Below are 19177 nucleotides of genomic sequence, written 5' to 3' on the forward strand. Positions count from 1 at the left end.
GAAAAAGTAATAGTTGAATATTTGAATGTTGAAAATAAGAGTTTTAAAGTTAGAAATTTGTGTGTGATGATGTAGGTAATGATGTATTTTATTTTTGGATTATGTGTAATGAAACTCTATAAATAGATCTCTCATTTGTGAAGAAAATCACAATTGAGTAGAGAGAAAAATATTATAAAGTGTGTAGTTTGGTAAATTTTGAGAGTTTGAGATTTTTACTTTTTACCATAAATTTTTACTTTTTCACAACACGTTATCAGCACGAAGCTCTAAAAGTCCTACATACTATTCCAAGCTCCAAACAGAAGAAAAAGGTAACAAAAGTAATAATATTTATTTTACTGTTATTTATTTATTGTGTATTTATTTAATATACAATATAATGTTATTATTAGAAATAATAAAAATAAATTTTTCATAAACTTGTTATAAATCCTGGGAGGATGTTAAGACGACATCCCACACTCCCGGTAAGGGATACGACAAGTATAAAAGCCTATAAGGTTTTTAAACAAAATAAATTATGACAGTCGTTATAATATTATGATATGATATATATAATTATTTAAACATGTCTAATATTATATATACCATATTATTACCATAAAATTATACAAATACATACATTTATTCTTTTATTCACCAACGGTCATAAACGGTAACAAAACGGCTAGTTTTTGCCCTATAAATATGATCTCTCAAACTCATTCAATCACCCCAACTTTCTCTTCTTCTCTAAAAATTATTCTTCATCAAATTTTCGGAGAAAAAAGAAGATGGCTTTCGCAAGGTTATTTTTAATTATTTTAGTTATCATACTCACGAGTCTTATATTTATCGGAGAATATCCTCCTCGTGTGTTTTCTTTATTTTTACGAATACTTGTACTTGTTGTTTATCCATTACTTTGTATTGCAATATTCATTAACTAATAAAATGCATCGTGATTTTTAGTACCACCATGGCAAACTTGACAAAGCTCGAATTCATCGCTCTTGACATTACTGGGAAAAATTATATGCCATGGACTCTCGACGTAGAAATGCATCTTGAGTCATTAGGTCTAAATGAGACCATAAAAGAAAATGGCATATGCACATCACAAGAAAAGGCAAGAGCCGTGATATTTTTGCGTCGACATCTCGACGATGGATTAAAATGTGAATATATGACTGAAAAAGATCCCATGGCTTTATGGAAGGGATTAAAAGAAAGATTCGAACATATAAGGGAAGTTATACTTCCGATCGCTATGGATGAATGGAATACGTTAAGATTCCAAGACTTTAAAAAAGTCAGCGATTACAACTCGGCGATGTATAGAATAATCTCGCAGTTGAAATTTTGTGGGCACGAGATTACAGAATTGGAAAAGTTTGAGAAAACATTTTCCACTTTTCACGCATCGAATATAACTCTACAACAACAATATAGAGTTCGTGGATTTTTGAGATATTCTGAACTTATCGCCTGTCTCCTTGTGGCGGAAAAGAATAACGAGCTATTAATGAGAAATCATCAGGCACGACCTACTGGTTCAACGGCATTTCCTGAAGCAAATGTCGTAAGCAAAAATGAATTTAAATCTGACAACCAAAATCAAAGTTATAGACAAGATTTTGGTCGAGGACGAAATCGAGGTCGTGGTCGTGGTCGTGGACGTGGTCGGGGACGTGGAAATAGTCGTGGTCGTGGACGCGGCCGTGGTTTTGAAAATAATCGAGATAGTTACTTCAATAACTCATCTCAAAGGAACGTCCCAAATCATCCACCGAAAAGGCATCAAGAGAACATGAGTGTAAATGAAAATCACTCAAAAAGATTTGAAAGTTCTTGTTTCAGATGTGGTACTCCAGGACATTGGTCCTGTATTTGTCGAGCCCCTGAGCACCTTTGCAAACTTTATAAAGAATCAATAAAGGGGAAAGTAAAGGAGACCAACTTCGCTGAAAACAGTGAACCTTTGAGTAATTCAACTCATTTTGATGCTGGAGATTTTCTGATTGATTTCTCAGACAATGATCAATTTGCGGGTGGAATAAATATGTAAAACATTTTATTTTTCATGTAATTGTATGATAATATTTTATCGTGTGTTATATTTTGGCATATGTATTGTATTGTATTTTTATAAATGTATTGTCAGTAATTTTATTTCATTGCATATTTTTTTGAAGTTCAAATATGGAAAATACTATGAACAAAGATGAAGTTTGCATACCTGATAGTGGTACAACGCACACTATCCTCCGAGATAAAAGATATTTCTTGGAACTAAAACCAACAAAAACAATGGTGAATACAATATCAGGTCCTGTAGACTTGATTAAAGGTTGTGGTAAAGCACAATTTTTGTTACCTAATGGTACAAAATTTTTTATCAATGATGCTTTATATTCACCACAATCAAAAAGAAATTTGTTGAGTTTTAATGATATATATTCTCATGGGTATGATACTCAAACAATGAATGAAGGGAATGAGAAATATATGTGTCTTACCACATATAAATCAGGAAAGAAATATATAGTTGAAAAACTACCAATGCTACCTACTGGATTGCATTATACATATATAAGTCCAATTGAATCAAACATGGTAGTTGATAATTCTTCAATACTGATCAATTGGCATGATCGATTAGGACATCTTGGTTCAACAATGATGCGAAGAATTATAGAAAATACACATGGTCATCCATTGAAAGACCAGAAGATCTTTCAGAATAATAAGTTTCAATGTAAAGCATGTTCTCTCGGAAAACTTATTATAAGACCATCACCAACCAAAATCCAAACTGAATCACCAATGTTTCTTGAACGTATTCAGGGTGATATTTGTGGACCAATCCATCCACCATGTGGACCATTCAGATACTTTATGGTATTGATTGATGCCTCCAGCAGATGGTCACATGTATGTTTATTGTCAACTCGAAATGTTGCATTTGCAAGATTACTTGCTCAAATAATAAAATTGAGGAATCAATTTCCCGATTATACAATCAAGAAAATTAGACTTGATAATGCTGGTGAATTTACTTCCCAGACTTTCAATGATTATTGTATGTCTATGGGAATCATTGTTGAGCATCCTGTTGCTCATGTACATACACAGAATGGATTGGCTGAATCATTGATTAAACGTCTGCAAATGATTGCTAGACCAATGATTATGAAAACAAAACTCCCTATTTCTATATGGGGACATGCAATTTTACATGCTGCTGCATTAATTCGTATCAGACCAAGTGCATATCATAAATACTCCCCATTGCAGCTTTCATTTGGTAAAGAACCAGACATTTCTCATCTGAGAATTTTTGGATGTATGGTGTATGTGCCTATTGCACCACCACAACGAAAGAAAATGGGACCTCAGAGAAAGGTTGGAATTTATATCGGTTATGATAGTCCATCAATCATTCGATATCTTGAACCTCAGACAGGCGACGTGTTCACAGCACGTTTTGCTGATTGTCATTTTAATGAGGAAATCTTCCCAATGTTAGGGGGAGAACAGAAACATACCGAAAAGGAAATTACGTGGTATGTATCATCATTGTTACATATGGATCCAAGAACAAAACAATGTAAAAATGATGTACAACAAATTGTACACTTGCAAAGAATAGCAAATCAAATACCAGATGCATTTGCAGACACAAAAGGGGTAACTAAATCATATATACATGCTGCAAATGCCCCTGCTCGAATTGAAATTCCAAAGAAACAAATTGAAAATACTCATGATGTCATTAAACGCCTGAAGCGTGGAAGGCCAGTCGGTTCCAAGGATAAAAATCCTCGAAAAAGAAAATTCATAGAGAAACACGATGATCACAAAATAGAGAATGATGTTCCTGAAAAAACACATGATGATCACAAAATAGATAATGATGTTCCTGAAGAAACACATGATGATGAAAATATTCTGTCAGAACCACAAACTGACGAGAATCGTGAAATATCTATCAATTACATTAATACTGGAAAAATATGGAACCGAAAAGATATAGAAGAAATTGATGATATATTTTCTTATAATGTGGCAATCGACATCATAAATGATAATGAAGATCATGAACCAAAATCTTTTGGTGAATGTAAAAATCGACAGGATTGGGTAAAATGGAAAGATGCTATCCAGGTTGAATTGGATTCGCTAAATAAACGTAATGTTTTTGGACCTATAGTCCTTACACCTGAAGGTGTAAAACCTGTTGGATACAAATGGGTTTTTATTCGAAAGCGAAATGAGAAAAATGAAATAGTAAGATATAAAGCTCGACTTGTTGCACAAGGTTTTTCTCAAAGGCCTGGAATTGATTATGAAGAAACGTATTCTCCCGTGATGGATGCAATTACGTTTCGGTATTTGATTAGCTTGGCGGTATCTGAAAATTTAGAAATGCGTCTTATGGATGTTGTTACAGCTTACTTATATGGATCACTTGATAGTAATATATATATGAAAATCCCTGAAGGATTTAAGATGCCTGAAGCACAAAGTTCAAAACCCAAGGAATGTTATTCTGTGAAATTACAAAGATCATTATATGGGTTAAAGCAATCAGGTCGAATGTGGTATAATCGACTAAGTGATCACTTGATGAAAAAGGGATATGTAAATAATTCAATATGCCCTTGTGTTTTCATTAAGAAAACAACATCCGGATGCGTAATTATTGCTGTATATGTTGATGATTTAAACATCATTGGAACGAATAAGGAAATTCAAGAAGTTGTGTCATACTTGAAGGAAGAATTTGAAATGAAGGATCTTGGAAAAACCAAGTATTGTCTGGGTTTACAAATTGAACAAAAAGAATGTGGAATGTTTGTTCACCAGACAAATTATACAGAAAAGATCCTTAAACGTTTTAATATGGATAAAGCAAATCCTTTAAGTACTCCAATGGTTGTTAGATCATTAAACATAGAAAAAGATCCATTCCGTCCATGTGAAGATGACGAAGATATTCTTGGTCCAGAAGTACCATATCTAAGTGCCATCGGTGCCCTTATGTACCTTACAAATTGTACAAGGCCTGATATATCTTTTGCCGTGAATCTATTGGCAAGATTTAGCTCATATCCAACAAAGAGACACTGGAACGGAATTAAACATATATTCCGTTATCTACGAGGAACGACAGACTTGGGACTTTTGTATTCAAAAGATGCTAATCCAAGTATAATTGGTTATGCCGATGCTGGATACTTATCTGATCCACACAAGGCACGTTCCCAAACTGGATATGTATTTACTCGTGGATGCACTGCAATATCTTGGCGTTCACAGAAACAAACGCTCGTAACAACTTCATCAAATCATGCCGAGATTATTGCACTACATGAAACAAGTCGTGAATGTGTGTGGTTAAAATCAATGACCCAACATATCCAAATTTCATGCGGATTATCATTTGATGAGAAGCCTGTGATACTATATGAAGATAATGATGCATGTGTTGCTCAAATGAAAGAAGGATACATAAAAAGCGACAGAACTAAACATATTCCTCCTAAGTTCTTCGCATTCACCAAGTAGCTTGAGAAGAATAAATGTATTGATGTTCGTCACATTCAATCAAGTGAAAACTCATCAGATCTCTTCACAAAGGCACTACCTACGTCAATATTCAGAAAGCACATATATAATATTGGGATGCGCAATCTACGAAATTTGTGAAGAGTTGTTCGCGTCAACATGAGGGGGAGTTCACGTGACTGCACTCTTTTTCCCTTACTATGGTTTTTATCCCAATGGGTTTTTCCTAGTAAGGTTTTTAACGAGGCAGTACAAAACACGTAATGAAGACATCATCGTATCATGATCATCATCACAAGGGGGAGTGTTGAAATAATATATTTTAATATGGAAAAAGTAATAGTTGAATATTTGAATGTTGAAAATAAGAGTTTTAAAGTTAGAAATTTGTGTGTGATGATGTAGGTAATGATGTATTTTATTTTTGGATTATGTGTAATGAAACTCTATAAATAGATCTCTCATTTGTGAAGAAAATCACAATTGAGTAGAGAGAAAAATATTATAAAGTGTGTAGTTTGGTAAATTTTGAGAGTTTGAGATTTTTACTTTTTACCATAAATTTTTACTTTTTCACAACAAAGTGATCCCAAATCTCTACTTTTAAATTGTCGTCTAATTTTTCACGTGGACTGTACTCAAAGAAATTCCAATCCAGTTAATTGAATTCGAGATATGCCAAGATTCATAACTACTTGGGGACCATGGACAACTGGGTATCCTATTATCAAACATTGAATAATTGGGATAATAGGATGGGATGGTCACATGCAGCAAACGGTGTCGTTGTCTTACCCATCGAGGGATTTGTTCATGCCATCCTATGGTTACTACCCAACCATGAATCCAAGGACATCAAAGACGTTAGAGCCAACTTCAAGTGTATATATATTGTGGAAGAGTGGGACTCAAATATGATATAATAAAGATGGAAGCTGTGGAGGGAGTAGTGATTGTTGGGGGTGGAATTGCTGGCCTGGCAACAGCCTTGGGGCTTCACAGGTAACTTTGACATTTATCTCAACATAATATATCGCCTTTATTTACTATATTTAACCAAACCAAAAACAATAGAGAACAAATGTAGTTCGATCTGTCACATAAAAAAAACATTGTCCAAGATCAACACATAAAGTATATATTTGTTTTCATTGTTCACAGGTTGGGAATCCGGAGTTTGGTGTTGGAATCAGCAGAATCCTTGAGAACAACAGGATACTTTATTGGAACGTGGCCAAATGCTTGGAAAGCAATAGATGCACTTGGTGGCATTGGGCAGATCCTTCGTGCAAAACACACACAACTTACTAGGTCTAATCGAGTTTTAATTTTCCAAAATGGCTCATATTGTTTGTCATGTTGGTTTCTGAAGAATCATTCGTTTCCTTCTTGTGCAGCATCATGACTGCATCTTTAACTTCTGGTGATATCACTGCAGACATGCCTGTTAACCCCACAGAGTCAGAGTAAGTGCTAATGGCTTTCTGGTCAAATTTTTATCTTTTAAAAGCCATCAATCAGGTCAGAGTGTGATCTTGGTTGCAAGATTTGTTCTGTTCATATCAATGGTAGTGATATGCAGGGGTGACTTGTACGTGGTTAATAGAAAGACGCTGCTAGAAACACTGGAAAATGAACTTCCAAAGGGGACAATTAAGTATTCCTCCAAAGTGGTTCAAATTCAAGATTCAGATGGCTTCAAGTCTTTACATCTAGCTGATGGAACCATTCTAAAAGCCAAGGTAGGATCCATATTAGTTTTAATTCTTGGGGGACGACAAAAATGTTACTACTATCTGAGAATGAAATGAAATACTAAACTGTGTTATTTGTGTAAGTAGGTGTTGATTGGGTGTGATGGAGTGAACTCTATCGTGGCAAAATATCTAGGCCTCAGTGAAGCTTCTTCTGCAGGCCGACCAGTGGTTAGGAGCTTCGTAGAATTTAAGAACGGTCATGGATTGGAACCTAAGCTTATGCTATTCTTTGGAAAGGGTGTCAAATTTGGCGTCATACCATGTGATGATCACTTCATTTACTGGTTTTACTCCTTTCGTCTCCCTCAAGGTGTAATATGTATACAAATGTTCTTTCAAATGAAAATTTAAGCTTGAAGTTAAGAAACCTTGAAAGCAATATCTTTTGTTTCTTGTTCGTTTTCTGAAATCGTACTTCCCAAAAAATATGGTGCAGACAAAGAAATAGTGGAGGATCGACTGAAGCTGAAACAACATATCATGAACACTCTTGGAAAAGTTCCTGATAAGATCAGAAGCTTGATCGAAGAAACTGATGCAAAAAATCTGGAATATGCCCCCATAAGATTTAGACATCCTTGGAATCTGCTGTGGGGAAACATAAGCAAACAAAATGTTTGTGTTGCCGGCGACGCGTTTCATCCTATGACACCTGATTTAGCCCAAGGGGGTTGTTTGGCACTAGAAGACAGTATCGTTTTGGCCAGGGTTCTAGCCGCCGCCTTGAGAGGAGAACCCCGAGAGGATGAGCAGCAAAGAATCCAAAAAGGGTTGGAAAATTATTCCAAGGAGAGGAGATGGAGAAGCATCGATCTTGTTTGGTCAGCATATATATCAGGTTCAATACACATATGGGATGGGGCTGTGTTGAATTTTATCAGAGACCGTGTATTGGCTAAGTTCTTGGCTGGCCTTTTCCTTAAGAAGGCTGCTTTTGATTGTGGCAAACTAACTTAATTAGCAGCAACAACGTTCGAGAAAAGTCGTCTTTCTTTGAAATGTAACTAATAAACATCCTCAGGAAATTATGATGTCTTGTTTTGATTGTTAAAAGCTCGAGTACTTACCATGGCAGGGTTTATTCGATGCTCTTAGGACAATTCATCCAATAGTCGTAAATGAATCACATGTGTTTTTCATAAAAACACAATGAAAAATGATGTAGCTCATCTAGTAGACTATTGGTCGTAGACTTCCATTATTTTGTATAAAATAATTTGGTGACTTCGAAGAAAGTATAATGAAAATACAATTTAGATTAGGGATGTAAACGAATCAAATCGTTTGTGAGCTATTCGAATCTCGATTTGATAAAAGCTTGTTTAATGAGGTTCGTTAAGATAAACAAATCAAACTCAAGCTTTAGAGTATTCGGCTCAGTTAGCTCATGAACATGTTCGTTGGTAAGTTCATGAGTAATCTTTAGATGAAAAAATAATAGTTTTGAAATTTGAATTTTGCATATTATTTATGAAATATATAGAAAAATCTATTAAATTTATTTATTATAATAAATTTACTTTTTCTTTAAATATATAATTGAATTTTTAATTAATTTAATGAAAATTTAAATGTCTAATTCATATTTATTAAGCTTGTTTAGGCTCGATAAAGGTTTGAATAAGCTCGTGAGACATTCATATATTCGTTAAATAAAACTCGAGCTCGGCTCGATTATAAACGAACCAAGCTCAAATATTCAAGAGTTCGGCTCGGCTCGACTCGATTACATCCCTAATTTAGATACAATCATGACATATATCTAATAAAGAAACAAATAATTTTTTTATATTTTTTAATCCATAACTTTTAAGAGTAGGTCTCATGTGAGACCGTCTCACGGATCACAATCCGTGAGACGGGTCAACCCTACCCATATTCACAATAAAAAGTAATACTCTTAGCATAAAAAGTAATATTTTTTCATGGATTATATCCAAATAAAGATCTGTCTCACAAAATACGACCCGTGAGACCGTCTCACACAAGTTTTTGCCAACTTTTAAATAGAATTATAATTTTGACAAAGTATCGAATAATTTTGTGGTACTCACTAAATTTTAGGTATCAAAAGTGTTGATAAAATATAGTAAACTAAAAAATTGTAGTAAATTTTAAAGACGATAAATAAGTCATATTTATAATGTAAATCTATCGTTATATAATTAATCTAAAATTATGATATTTTGTACATGATTTTTGAAAATAATAAATATAATGATTCAATCTTAGTTAAGGATAAAGTGTCAGTTTAAACATGATTATGGTGTTAATTATTGAAAAAATCGTATAACAATATCAAAAAATAATTAAAAGTCATAATTAAAATTTTAATAAAAACTGGAGGGAGTTTGCTTTACCCAACTCCCATTTTGCTTGAAAGGTGAAAAAGGAAAAAATTATACTTTAAGATATAAAAATGATATATAATTGATTAAATTTTATAAAAAAACTTTCATAAATCATCGAGATCTGAAATGGAAAATTTTGTTAAATTACTCAGCTTTTAATAATAAATATGAAAGAAATAAATTTTTTTTTACGAAATAAATACTAAATTAATTAATATGTATATAATATTAATGAGCATACATCATATATATGATCAAATTTCTAATTATAAACTAAATGTATAATATAAAGGAAGAAATATCGAAAACTTCAAATTAGTTCCAAATTCAAGACCCTGTTAAGCTAAAATGTGGCATCACTCCAGCCATTAACGAAAGTTCACGTAGAAAGTAATTATTCAATCAAGATTCATCGTGTACCTGAAAGTTTGCCGACGTATACGACAATATTCAAATTTCGCAATTATGGCAATTTGGCAAATGCATGCTCGTGAGTGATCAGTCGTCTGTGAAGTGGACCCTTTTGATGTAAGAGCCTGCGGCTGTCGTAGACTTCTTCTCTTCATCTTCTATCCGTTGATCAAGTAAGTGTGTGTGTGTGTGTGTATTCTGGAAGAGCTATGGATCGAGGATGTGTTGGCGCTGGAATTGCTGGCTTAGCGACAGCCTTGGGGCTTCACAGGTATCTCTGATTTCACAATATAAAATTAATCATGGGTTCTAAGAAAAAAATCGAATCTTTTCTGTAAACTACAACCCTTTTTGCATTTAGGGGAGATGACGAAAATGTTATATGTAGAGTCCATAATCAGTACACGTAAATCATTGTATTTATTAAATGATTAAAATTATTTATTGAATTTTTTAAATTATTTTTAACCATTCATGATTTTATGATTTGTATTGTTTTAAATTATTACATGTTATTGTGATGCACGTTAAAATGTTTCTTGAGTTTTATGTCTCAGGCGAATATTCGGTGCGAGATCGAGAAAAGAGACTGGTGATGATTTAGCACAAGCTGTGAAATTTCTGTGTCACAAAACCCGTCAACTTATGTTATTTTGAATTCTGCGACTTATAGGTTAGTTTTCTGGAAATGTTTTCAACGTATATTTATAGTATTTTGTGTTATTTTTGATTTGATAGCAAATTTGTAATTGTCTGATAAGAAACGAGGGAGATATGATTTTTCTCGTAAAATCACAGAAGCTGTGAAATTTGTGTGTCACAAAACATGTCACCCTCTGTTATTTTGAATTCTGCGACTTTTAGGTTGGCTTTCTGAAAACATTTTTGATATATGATTTATAGTATTCTATGTTATCTTAGATTCGATAGTAAATTCATAATTTTCTGTTAAGAAATGAGAGAGATATGATTTTTATCGTAAAACCGCTCAAGATGTGAAAATTTGTACATGTTCTTCAAGTTTTCTCCAGTTTTGGTTGCAGGCTTCGTTGGGATCTCCTGAATCTTTACTGTTGTGGTTAGGGTAGCATGTCCAGAGCATTCCAACGAAGCCCTCCACATTTTTAAGTGTGTTCGACATGCAAAAAAAAATGTTTTATTTTTGAGGTATGCTAAATGTCTTATGAACAACTATGAACGGGTTTGGAAGCCGGAGAACGTGTCTAGGGGACCTCTCCACCCTGGTAAAATATGACCGGGTTTTGATCAGGATTGGAAAGCAGTAAAATATGACCAGAGACCAATCCACCCGGTAAAGTATGACCGGGGATCTTATGTAAGTGGTAGTGGACATCCCTGCTAGCCTAGTATTATGGTTTAGTCTGATCAAGCGCATTACGTATGTGTCACTTGCTTTGAAACATATCTCTACACAAAATGATGATGATATGCATGTTTAAATATGTATGATGCAAGTATGTTTATGAAAATATTTATGAATTGATGGCACGTCTATGTTTATGTAAGTATGTTCAAAGTTTACATATATATGTACTACTTTAAAATGCATATGGTTTTATTATACGTTACTTGCTATTCTATGTTTATACATGTTGAGTCTTTAGACTCACTAGACTTGATCGATGCAGGTGAGGACGAGTTTGAGGAGACGAGAGGCGATGATCAGTGAGCTGGCTCGGATTGTGCGGTGACTAACCCGATGACCACTTAGTTTTCCAGGATTTTTAATGTTATTTCATTCACTCTTATTTTTACGAAAATTATTTCATGTACCTTAAAGCAAGTACTTTTGCAAGCTCGTTACATTCCAAATATTTGTCAAACATTTTATTTGCATTGCATTTTGAAATATGATTACTTATTTGAGAAAATTTTTATTTTTCCGTAAATTTTAAGTATCTTTAAAAGTACGGTACGTCACATTATCACAATCTGACAATGAAATGAAACACTAAACTACGTTTTGTGTAAGTAGGTGTTGATTTGGTGTGATGGATTGAACTCTGTGGTGGCAAAATATCTAGGCCTGAGTAAAGCTTCTTATTCAGGCTGATCGGCGGTTAGGGAATTCGTAGAATTGAATAGCGGTCATGGATTGGAACTTAAGGTTATGCTATTCTTCGGAAAGGTGTCAGATTTGGTGTCATACCATGTGATGATCAACATCTCCCTCAAGGTGTGATATGCATACCAATGTTCTTTCAAATTAAAATCAGTGCTTGACTTTTGTTTCTCGATGGTTTTCTGAGATCATATTTTCCAAAAACAATGGTGCAGACAAGGAAATAGTCGAAGACCGAATTAAGCTGAAACAACATATCGTCAGTATTATCGGAAAAGTTCTTGATAAGATCAGAAGTGTGATCGAAGAAACCGATGCAACATATCTCGACTATGCCCCCATAAGATTTAGACATTCTTGGAATCTGTTGTGGGAAAGAATCCAATGAGGGTTGGAAAATTATGCCAAGTAGAGGAGATGATGGAGCATCGATGTTGTTTGGTTTGGTCAGTGTATATGTCAGGTTCAGTACAGATGTGGGATGGGTTTGTGTTGAGTTTTATCAGAGACCATATATTGGCTAAGTTCTTAGGTGACTTTTTCTTTAAGAAGTCTGCTTTTCATTGTGGCAAATTTGATTAACAGCAGCAGCTACAAATTTTGAGAGAAATGTCTTTGTTACTTTGAAATGTAACCCATAAATTTTGTTGTTGTTGGAAAATGGGCTTTGGCCCAATTAATATTCAATAGATAATTCAAGTGATATTCGTTCAATAAAACTTGAAATTGATCAGTATGTTTTAATCTATATTTTTTTATCATATAATTTCAAAATATTAATTTCCTTTAAATGCCCCGATAAGGAGATATATGGAGATGTGTTAGTTTGTGTGACTTTTTCTCACTTTTAGATTTTATAGAAATATGCTTGGCTTTTGCTTTATAACCGTTGTATGTGGTTTCTACATGTTCACGTGATTGAGTTATTTGAAATAAGAAATATTTAAAAAATTAAAAATATAATGTAGAAAATAATATGCGAGTTTTGATAAAAGAGGGATAAATTGGAGAAAAAACAAAAAGAAGATGGAGAAATATATGAAGATTCCAAATAGGGTGCAAGCGAACTGAATCGAGCCGAATAATAGTAAAAAAGTCAGGTTCGAATTCGGCTCGAAATAGGTATATTCGAGTTCGAGCTCGATTCGAAGTTCGATAATTTCAAATATTTGGGCTCGAGCTCGGCTCGAAATGAAGTTCGAGTTCGAGTTCGGCTCGAAATATTCGAATATATTCGTGAACTATTCGAATTATTGCTCGGATATTAAGGTTTGAAAGCTCGAAATGCTCGAAATATTCGAAATGTATATATATATATATATATATATATATATATATATATATAATTATATTATATTAATAAAATATTAAGGCTCGCGAACTATTCGCGAGCTATCGAACAAAATAATTTGGGCTCGAGTTCGGCTCGAAAAAAAGTTTGAACGTGTTCGAGTTCGGCTCAAATTCGATAAGTTCGAATACGAATCGAATATTTATCGAGCCGGCTCGAAAAACTCGCGAACATGTTCGGTTCGTTTGCAGCCCTAATTCCAAATAATCTATCGCCAAGTTAACATAAAAAATATGCAGCGGTAAATTTGAAATTAAATTTCGGTGCTACACTGACACATAAAACGACTATTACGAAGGGTGGCGTGTGTGCAACGTGCACAAAGTTTGCTTGCGTGGCAATGCCACATGGGCATCATGTGGATGCCATTGTCAGACACATGGACGTCTAGTGCAGAGTCACACATGTGTTCGATGGAGCCTGAGGCAAAAAGTAAAAAATACCTTCTTATTGCGGGAAATAGTCGTAAAAGTTCGCAACGTCTATTTGTTTCAAACATGAAAATATTTATCAAATCGGTATATTCCGGTTGTCGGATTATTTCTCTCATTCTACAACATTGTTAGCTCATTTAGTCTTTCATATGACAATGTTGATTACAAATATTTTTTAGTTAACTTCAATTTCGAGAATCTTATTTTCTGTTGATGAGTTGTAAGTGGCATAGATAAAAAAAAATCTTACGGATTATATAAGTATTCGAAAATAAACCATTCAATATCATCAAATAATATAAGTATCTGAGAATAAATAATTCATTGTTGTCAAACACTGTAGAATATCATTTGGTTTTATTAATTTGTTGAATAAAACCTTATGACCATCAACTTTGATGACAACTCACTGCAATTAATGTATAAATGTCTATTGTGACTCAAGATTATTTAAGCTTCGTAGAATACTTCATCAAACTAGTTAAATGCTCACTTTTTAATTTTTTCAAATTCAACAAAACCTAAAACTTTATTGATATTCTTTAAATTGTTCAAACCAAATTAGCATCAAAGAGACGAGTTCAACTCTAGTTTTAATTTGCACATTGTTCATTTTTTATTCCAACATTTGTGACAACGACATATATCAATTTACGTGCCAAAATTATAGCCTAACATAATGTAATTTAAATTCATCAAGAAAGGAACACAAATGTATATAAACAATAGCGTAGTAGCCAAGTGACACAGAGTCAGGTTAAATGGACTACAAGCCTAAAACATAAACGATACATGCTAAAACTTATGCTCATAAAACCTTACATATTGCTCGTAGTCGTAGAATTTGGAAAAGGCGCTGGGAGCTCACGATTTTAGGGTTTTTCTTCTTATTTCTCGATAAATTCAACGATCCCAGGTTCCGATTCATCTTCCCCTTTTTCGCATGGTTTGTACACCCTCGATTTTCCTTTTTGTTTTTTTTAAAAATGACCATTTTTGCCTACTGACTTGCAGCCGAAGAAAGTAATCGAAGGCTGCAGCTTTTCCCTTTGTTCCAGATCAAGAATCTCCATTTCTTCCAATTTCAGGTAAACTTGATCAATCCTGGCAGATCGAAGTAAACGGGGAAGAAATGGAGTTTCCAGCTTTTACTTGTATAATTTATTACATGTCAATTATTTTTGCATTTCTATCTCAGATTTTTACAAAAATGACACAAGATGTCGAGATGCATGAGCAGCGCCCCGCCCCTTCCAATTCCTATTCCAGCGATTCTCGCTCCACCACCTCCAGCGTAAGTATTTTTTTTACGTGATTGTATATTCTCTTGGCATTTGGGGGTTTTTTTTAATATTTTTGTGGGTGTCATCTTTCAGATTTAAAGGACATAGCCGCTTTGATTGAGACCGGAGCATTTTCACGTGAGGTTAGAAGAGTTGTAAGGGCAGTTCGATGTACTATTCAGCTCAGAAAGAAGCTCAATGATTCTGTTCTTTCAGCATTTCTCAATTATGTGCTTGTCCCTGGATCGGAGGCGAATTCACGGTTGTCTTCGTACATCACTAAGGTGAGAAGCAAGTTGGAGTCCCAAGCGAATATTTATATCCATATAGCTGTTAAAACTTATGTGTTTACGCTGATTTAAAAGTGATTCTTCGATTGATGTTTTAAATTGGAATGAATCATTCTGTGATGTACGGTGTCTTATGCTAATTGCCGAAATTTCGGGGTTAAAGTAGTTCATTGTTGATCCTGAGTGGAATAATTGAAGCTTCATACTTTACTCCATATTTTTGCCTATTTGCCACTTATTATGTTTTCCGAATTCTAGACTTGCCATGGTTATGGTCTTGGTAGTTGTTTAGAAACAAAATTTTAATGCAACCATCCATGGATTTGAGATAGGTATTTTGTGCTGCAGTCACAAATTATGTCACAAGGAAATTGAAAGGGGTAGAATGTGTGCATGGTACTTCTTTTCATGAATTTATTCATATAGGATGATGAGCATGATATGGAAGTTGACTCCGCAACATCTGCTAATCAAGCCCCTGCAAAACACTCCTTACCGGAGATTGAGATCTATTGCTATCTGCTTGTTCTGATATTTCTGCTTGATAAGAAGAGATACACTGAGGTATGGCTGTGTATGATTAACTTACTTGAAATGATTAACTTAATTCAAAGGCTTGTGCTTTAAAGTATGTCTTGAAATTGATGATTATATGTCTCTTTAGGCTAAGGCTTGTTCTTCTGCAAGCATTGCACGTCTGAAGAACCTCAACAGGCGAACTGTTGACATCTTAGCCTCCAGGCTGTACTTTTACTACTCTTTAAGCTATGAACTTACTGGTGATCTAGCTAAAATACGTGGGTATGTCATCTGTCTTCTAGTTTAATTTTTTGGCAGCAGCCGTGGTGCCTCAACATTGGGCAATGCATGGACTTAAAATTGCTGAATCAACTTATGTACAAATGAACTAATGAATTGAGATGCTATATGTTTGATTGTGTGCTAGTTTTAGTGTGTTTCATTATCAACTTCTGGTCTGATTGAAACTTTGATCTTGTAACAGTAATCTACTTTCTTTGCACCGAACTGCTACTTTGCGCCACGACGAGCTGGGGCAGGTTTGTTTTATATTGGAAGAGCAATTAGTTTGTTGACTTGGTTGCGCCTTTAATGATTTATGGATTAACAATGCTACAATACAGGAAACACTTCTGAATCTGTTACTGAGGAATTATCTCCATTACAACTTATATGATCAAGCGGAAAAGCTGAGATCAAAGGCTCCTCGTTTTGAAGCTCACTCAAATCAGCAGGCAACTCTAAAATACCGCTCTAAGAAACTCTATGCTTGTCAATGTTGGACTATTTTGTCACGTTTAGATTGAGATGATTTATTCTCTGGTTCATGTATATCTTTATTTAAGCCTGGAATATGTAAATCGATACTTAGCAGGCAAGAATAACTTGATTGCAGAGACACTGTGAATTAAATTGTGTTAAAATGTAATGACTTAAAGCCCCTAGAACGTTGTAGATCCGAACAACAATAGGTAAGTAACAGTTAGTATAAAAGGAGCAGGAAAATGAGGAACTATATTATTAGGTATGGGAGTATCAAAACTTCTCAACCTCATCAAAATATTGCCCCAGAATAATATTATCTTTCAGAAGTTATATTTCTAATATGAGCTTAGTTTATGTCGTTATAAGCTGTTCTAAGATCCGTAGCATGATTTGATACTGAAAATGCTTTGCTATTTTAGTTCTGATTAATTTGTGAAAGCAAAATACGTTCAATGCATAATTTCTCTCAGGTTTTCTTTCAAGCGTTGCAGTTTTCCTTTCAAAATGTTCCAGACACAGAATATATTAGTTGAAGTGGTGTCTCTGTGATCTGTTCTGACCATGCCTGTATCTTCAGTTTTGTCGGTACCTCTTTTACTTGGGAAAGATCAGAACAATTCAGTTAGAGTACACTGATGCTAAAGAGTCACTCCTCCAAGCTGCTCGGAAAGCTCCACGTTCTGCTTTTGGTTTCCGAATTCAATGCAACAAGTGGGCTGTGATTGTCCGATTACTGCTTGGAGAGATCCCGGAAAGGACAGTTTTTATGCAGAAAGGAATGGAAAAAGCTCTGAGGCCTTACTTTGAGCTTACAAATGTAAGTGTGAGGCTCTTGGTACTAGTGTTACACGCCCAACTGACTGGCATTTACTGTGTGGGCATGGTGGTAGCAAAATACTTTTAAAAAATGCTCTGAACTGGTTACATATTTTTATCCTAGTCTAAGTTGATACTAACTTATTATCCATGGGATCCAGGCTGTCCGAATTGGAGATTTGGGGCTGTTCAAAACCGTGGCTGAGAAATTTGCCAGCATCTTCAGTTCTGATCGAACAAACAACTTAATTGTTCGCCTACGTCACAATGTTATAAGGACAGGTTTACGCAACATTAGCATCTCGTACTCGAAGATCTCACTTACTGATGTAGCTAAGAAGCTTAGTTTGGATTCTCCAAATCCTGTTGCTGATGCAGAAAGCATCGTATCAAAAGCAATTCGAGATGGTGCAATTGAAGCTACATTGGATCATGCTAATGGATGGATGGTATCAAAGGAGACTGGGGATATTTACTCTACAAACGAGCCTCAAGTCGCATTTAACTCAAGAATTGCTTTCTGCCTGAATATGCACAATGAAGCAGTTCGTGCCCTTCGATTTCCACCTAATTCTCACAAGGAAAAGGAAAGCGCGGAGAAGAGAAGAGAAAGGCATCAGCAAGAGCAAGAACTTGCTAAACACATAGCTGAGGAGGATGAGGATGAATTTTGAATATAATAAGGTTCTCGCAATCAAATTTAACTGCGGACCAAATATCAAATTCTTACAAGGATGTTTCGTTTTCTCAGAAGATGGCGTTACATATGTTTCTGTAGCCTTTTACATTCGCTATTTATTGTCATCCAAGTTCATGTTTAGGCTCAGATTTTTGTTATTTCTTTTACACCGTAGTCCTGTTTTTCCATCACCAAAGTACGTCACTTTTTATGATCTCAAACGGCAAGATTTATTTCTCAAAGTTTAACTTTAGTATTTTCTCCGCAGTAACACATGGATGAGATAAATGCCTCAACTTACTGGAAGAAATATTAACTAAATACTCAAAGAACGACAAACTTGATTCAGTTGGCATACATGGAGTATTCAATTGTGTTTATGTATTTATCCTGAAACTGAGATGTGATTCAATTTGTAAGTGTACGAAATGAAACCGAGAGCGTAGGGATAGAAAAAGCTTCAGGATAGGAGAAAACGAGCAGCTGCATTTCAACCAGCAGCACTTGTTCCGAATGATTTGACAATTGTACTGACTCTCTCAGCAAATATTTTGGAAGTTATCTTTTTACCCGGGACATGAAATGAATTCGAGACTGCATCAACATAAGCTGTATGGAATCTCCTGAAAAACTGCACCAATTTTCATGCCAAACATAAATTTGCTGACATATAATGGATACTGAACGTCAATTGCAGTAAAACGATTTCAGTATAAAATTTTCAAATCAGTCAAAGGTATTAGAACTTCAATGTAATAACTGAGGACAACAAAGATGTTCCGGTTTTATATGATTTCCTACAGACCAACAGAAAGAGTTAGTTATCCGAATTTAGAGAAATTTTGAGATTTTATTTAAATTCGTTTTCTAAACAACGTGCACGCT

General features: G+C 34.5%; 2 protein-coding genes across 3 annotated transcripts; both read left to right on the forward strand.

Moving 5' to 3' along the window:
* The first annotated feature begins 6319 nt into the window (after positions 1-6319).
* On the forward strand, positions 6320-8363 carry LOC140827078 (monooxygenase 2-like). Of its 2 annotated transcripts, none has more exons than XM_073189685.1 (6): positions 6320-6555; positions 6715-6864; positions 6951-7019; positions 7136-7295; positions 7395-7620; positions 7747-8363. In XM_073189685.1, exons 1-6 carry the CDS (start codon positions 6482-6484, stop codon positions 8265-8267), a joined length of 1200 nt encoding a protein of 399 aa, XP_073045786.1. In that variant the 5' UTR covers positions 6320-6481; the 3' UTR covers positions 8268-8363. The 2 variants fall into 2 exon arrangements, with proteins under 2 accessions (XP_073045786.1, XP_073045793.1); XM_073189692.1 differs by having other exon boundaries at positions 6393-6555; positions 6992-7019.
* Positions 8364-14715: 6352 nt separating this feature from the next.
* Positions 14716-18545, forward strand: LOC140827099 (probable 26S proteasome non-ATPase regulatory subunit 3). The gene is made up of 10 exons (XM_073189708.1): positions 14716-14856; positions 14955-15028; positions 15139-15232; positions 15317-15507; positions 15940-16077; positions 16178-16314; positions 16517-16571; positions 16656-16766; positions 17375-17614; positions 17775-18545. Exons 3-10 carry the CDS (start codon positions 15151-15153, stop codon positions 18285-18287), a joined length of 1467 nt encoding a protein of 488 aa, XP_073045809.1. The 5' UTR covers positions 14716-14856; positions 14955-15028; positions 15139-15150; the 3' UTR covers positions 18288-18545.
* The last annotated feature ends 632 nt before the right edge of the window (positions 18546-19177 follow it).

The sequence above is a fragment of the Primulina eburnea genome, chromosome 1 (genome assembly GCF_022965805.1).
Source record: "Primulina eburnea isolate SZY01 chromosome 1, ASM2296580v1, whole genome shotgun sequence".
In the NCBI taxonomy this organism is placed as follows: domain Eukaryota; kingdom Viridiplantae; phylum Streptophyta; class Magnoliopsida; order Lamiales; family Gesneriaceae; genus Primulina; species Primulina eburnea.

Excerpts from the sequence above, each read along its gene's own strand:
- LOC140827078 (XM_073189685.1), top strand. The coding sequence starts at position 6,482 with ATGGAAGCTGTGGAGGGAGTAGTGATTGTTGGGGGTGGAATTGCTGGC. Across the intron at positions 6,865-6,950 it reads AAACACACACAACTTACTAG|CATCATGACTGCATCTTTAA; the intron begins GTCTAATCGAGT and ends CTTCTTGTGCAG. Across the intron at positions 7,296-7,394 it reads GAACCATTCTAAAAGCCAAG|GTGTTGATTGGGTGTGATGG; the intron begins GTAGGATCCATA and ends TTGTGTAAGTAG.
- LOC140827099 (XM_073189708.1), top strand. The coding sequence starts at position 15,151 with ATGACACAAGATGTCGAGATGCATGAGCAGCGCCCCGCCCCTTCCAAT. Across the intron at positions 15,233-15,316 it reads TTCTCGCTCCACCACCTCCA|ATTTAAAGGACATAGCCGCT; the intron begins GCGTAAGTATTT and ends GTCATCTTTCAG. Across the intron at positions 16,767-17,374 it reads AAGCTCACTCAAATCAGCAG|TTTTGTCGGTACCTCTTTTA; the intron begins GCAACTCTAAAA and ends CTGTATCTTCAG.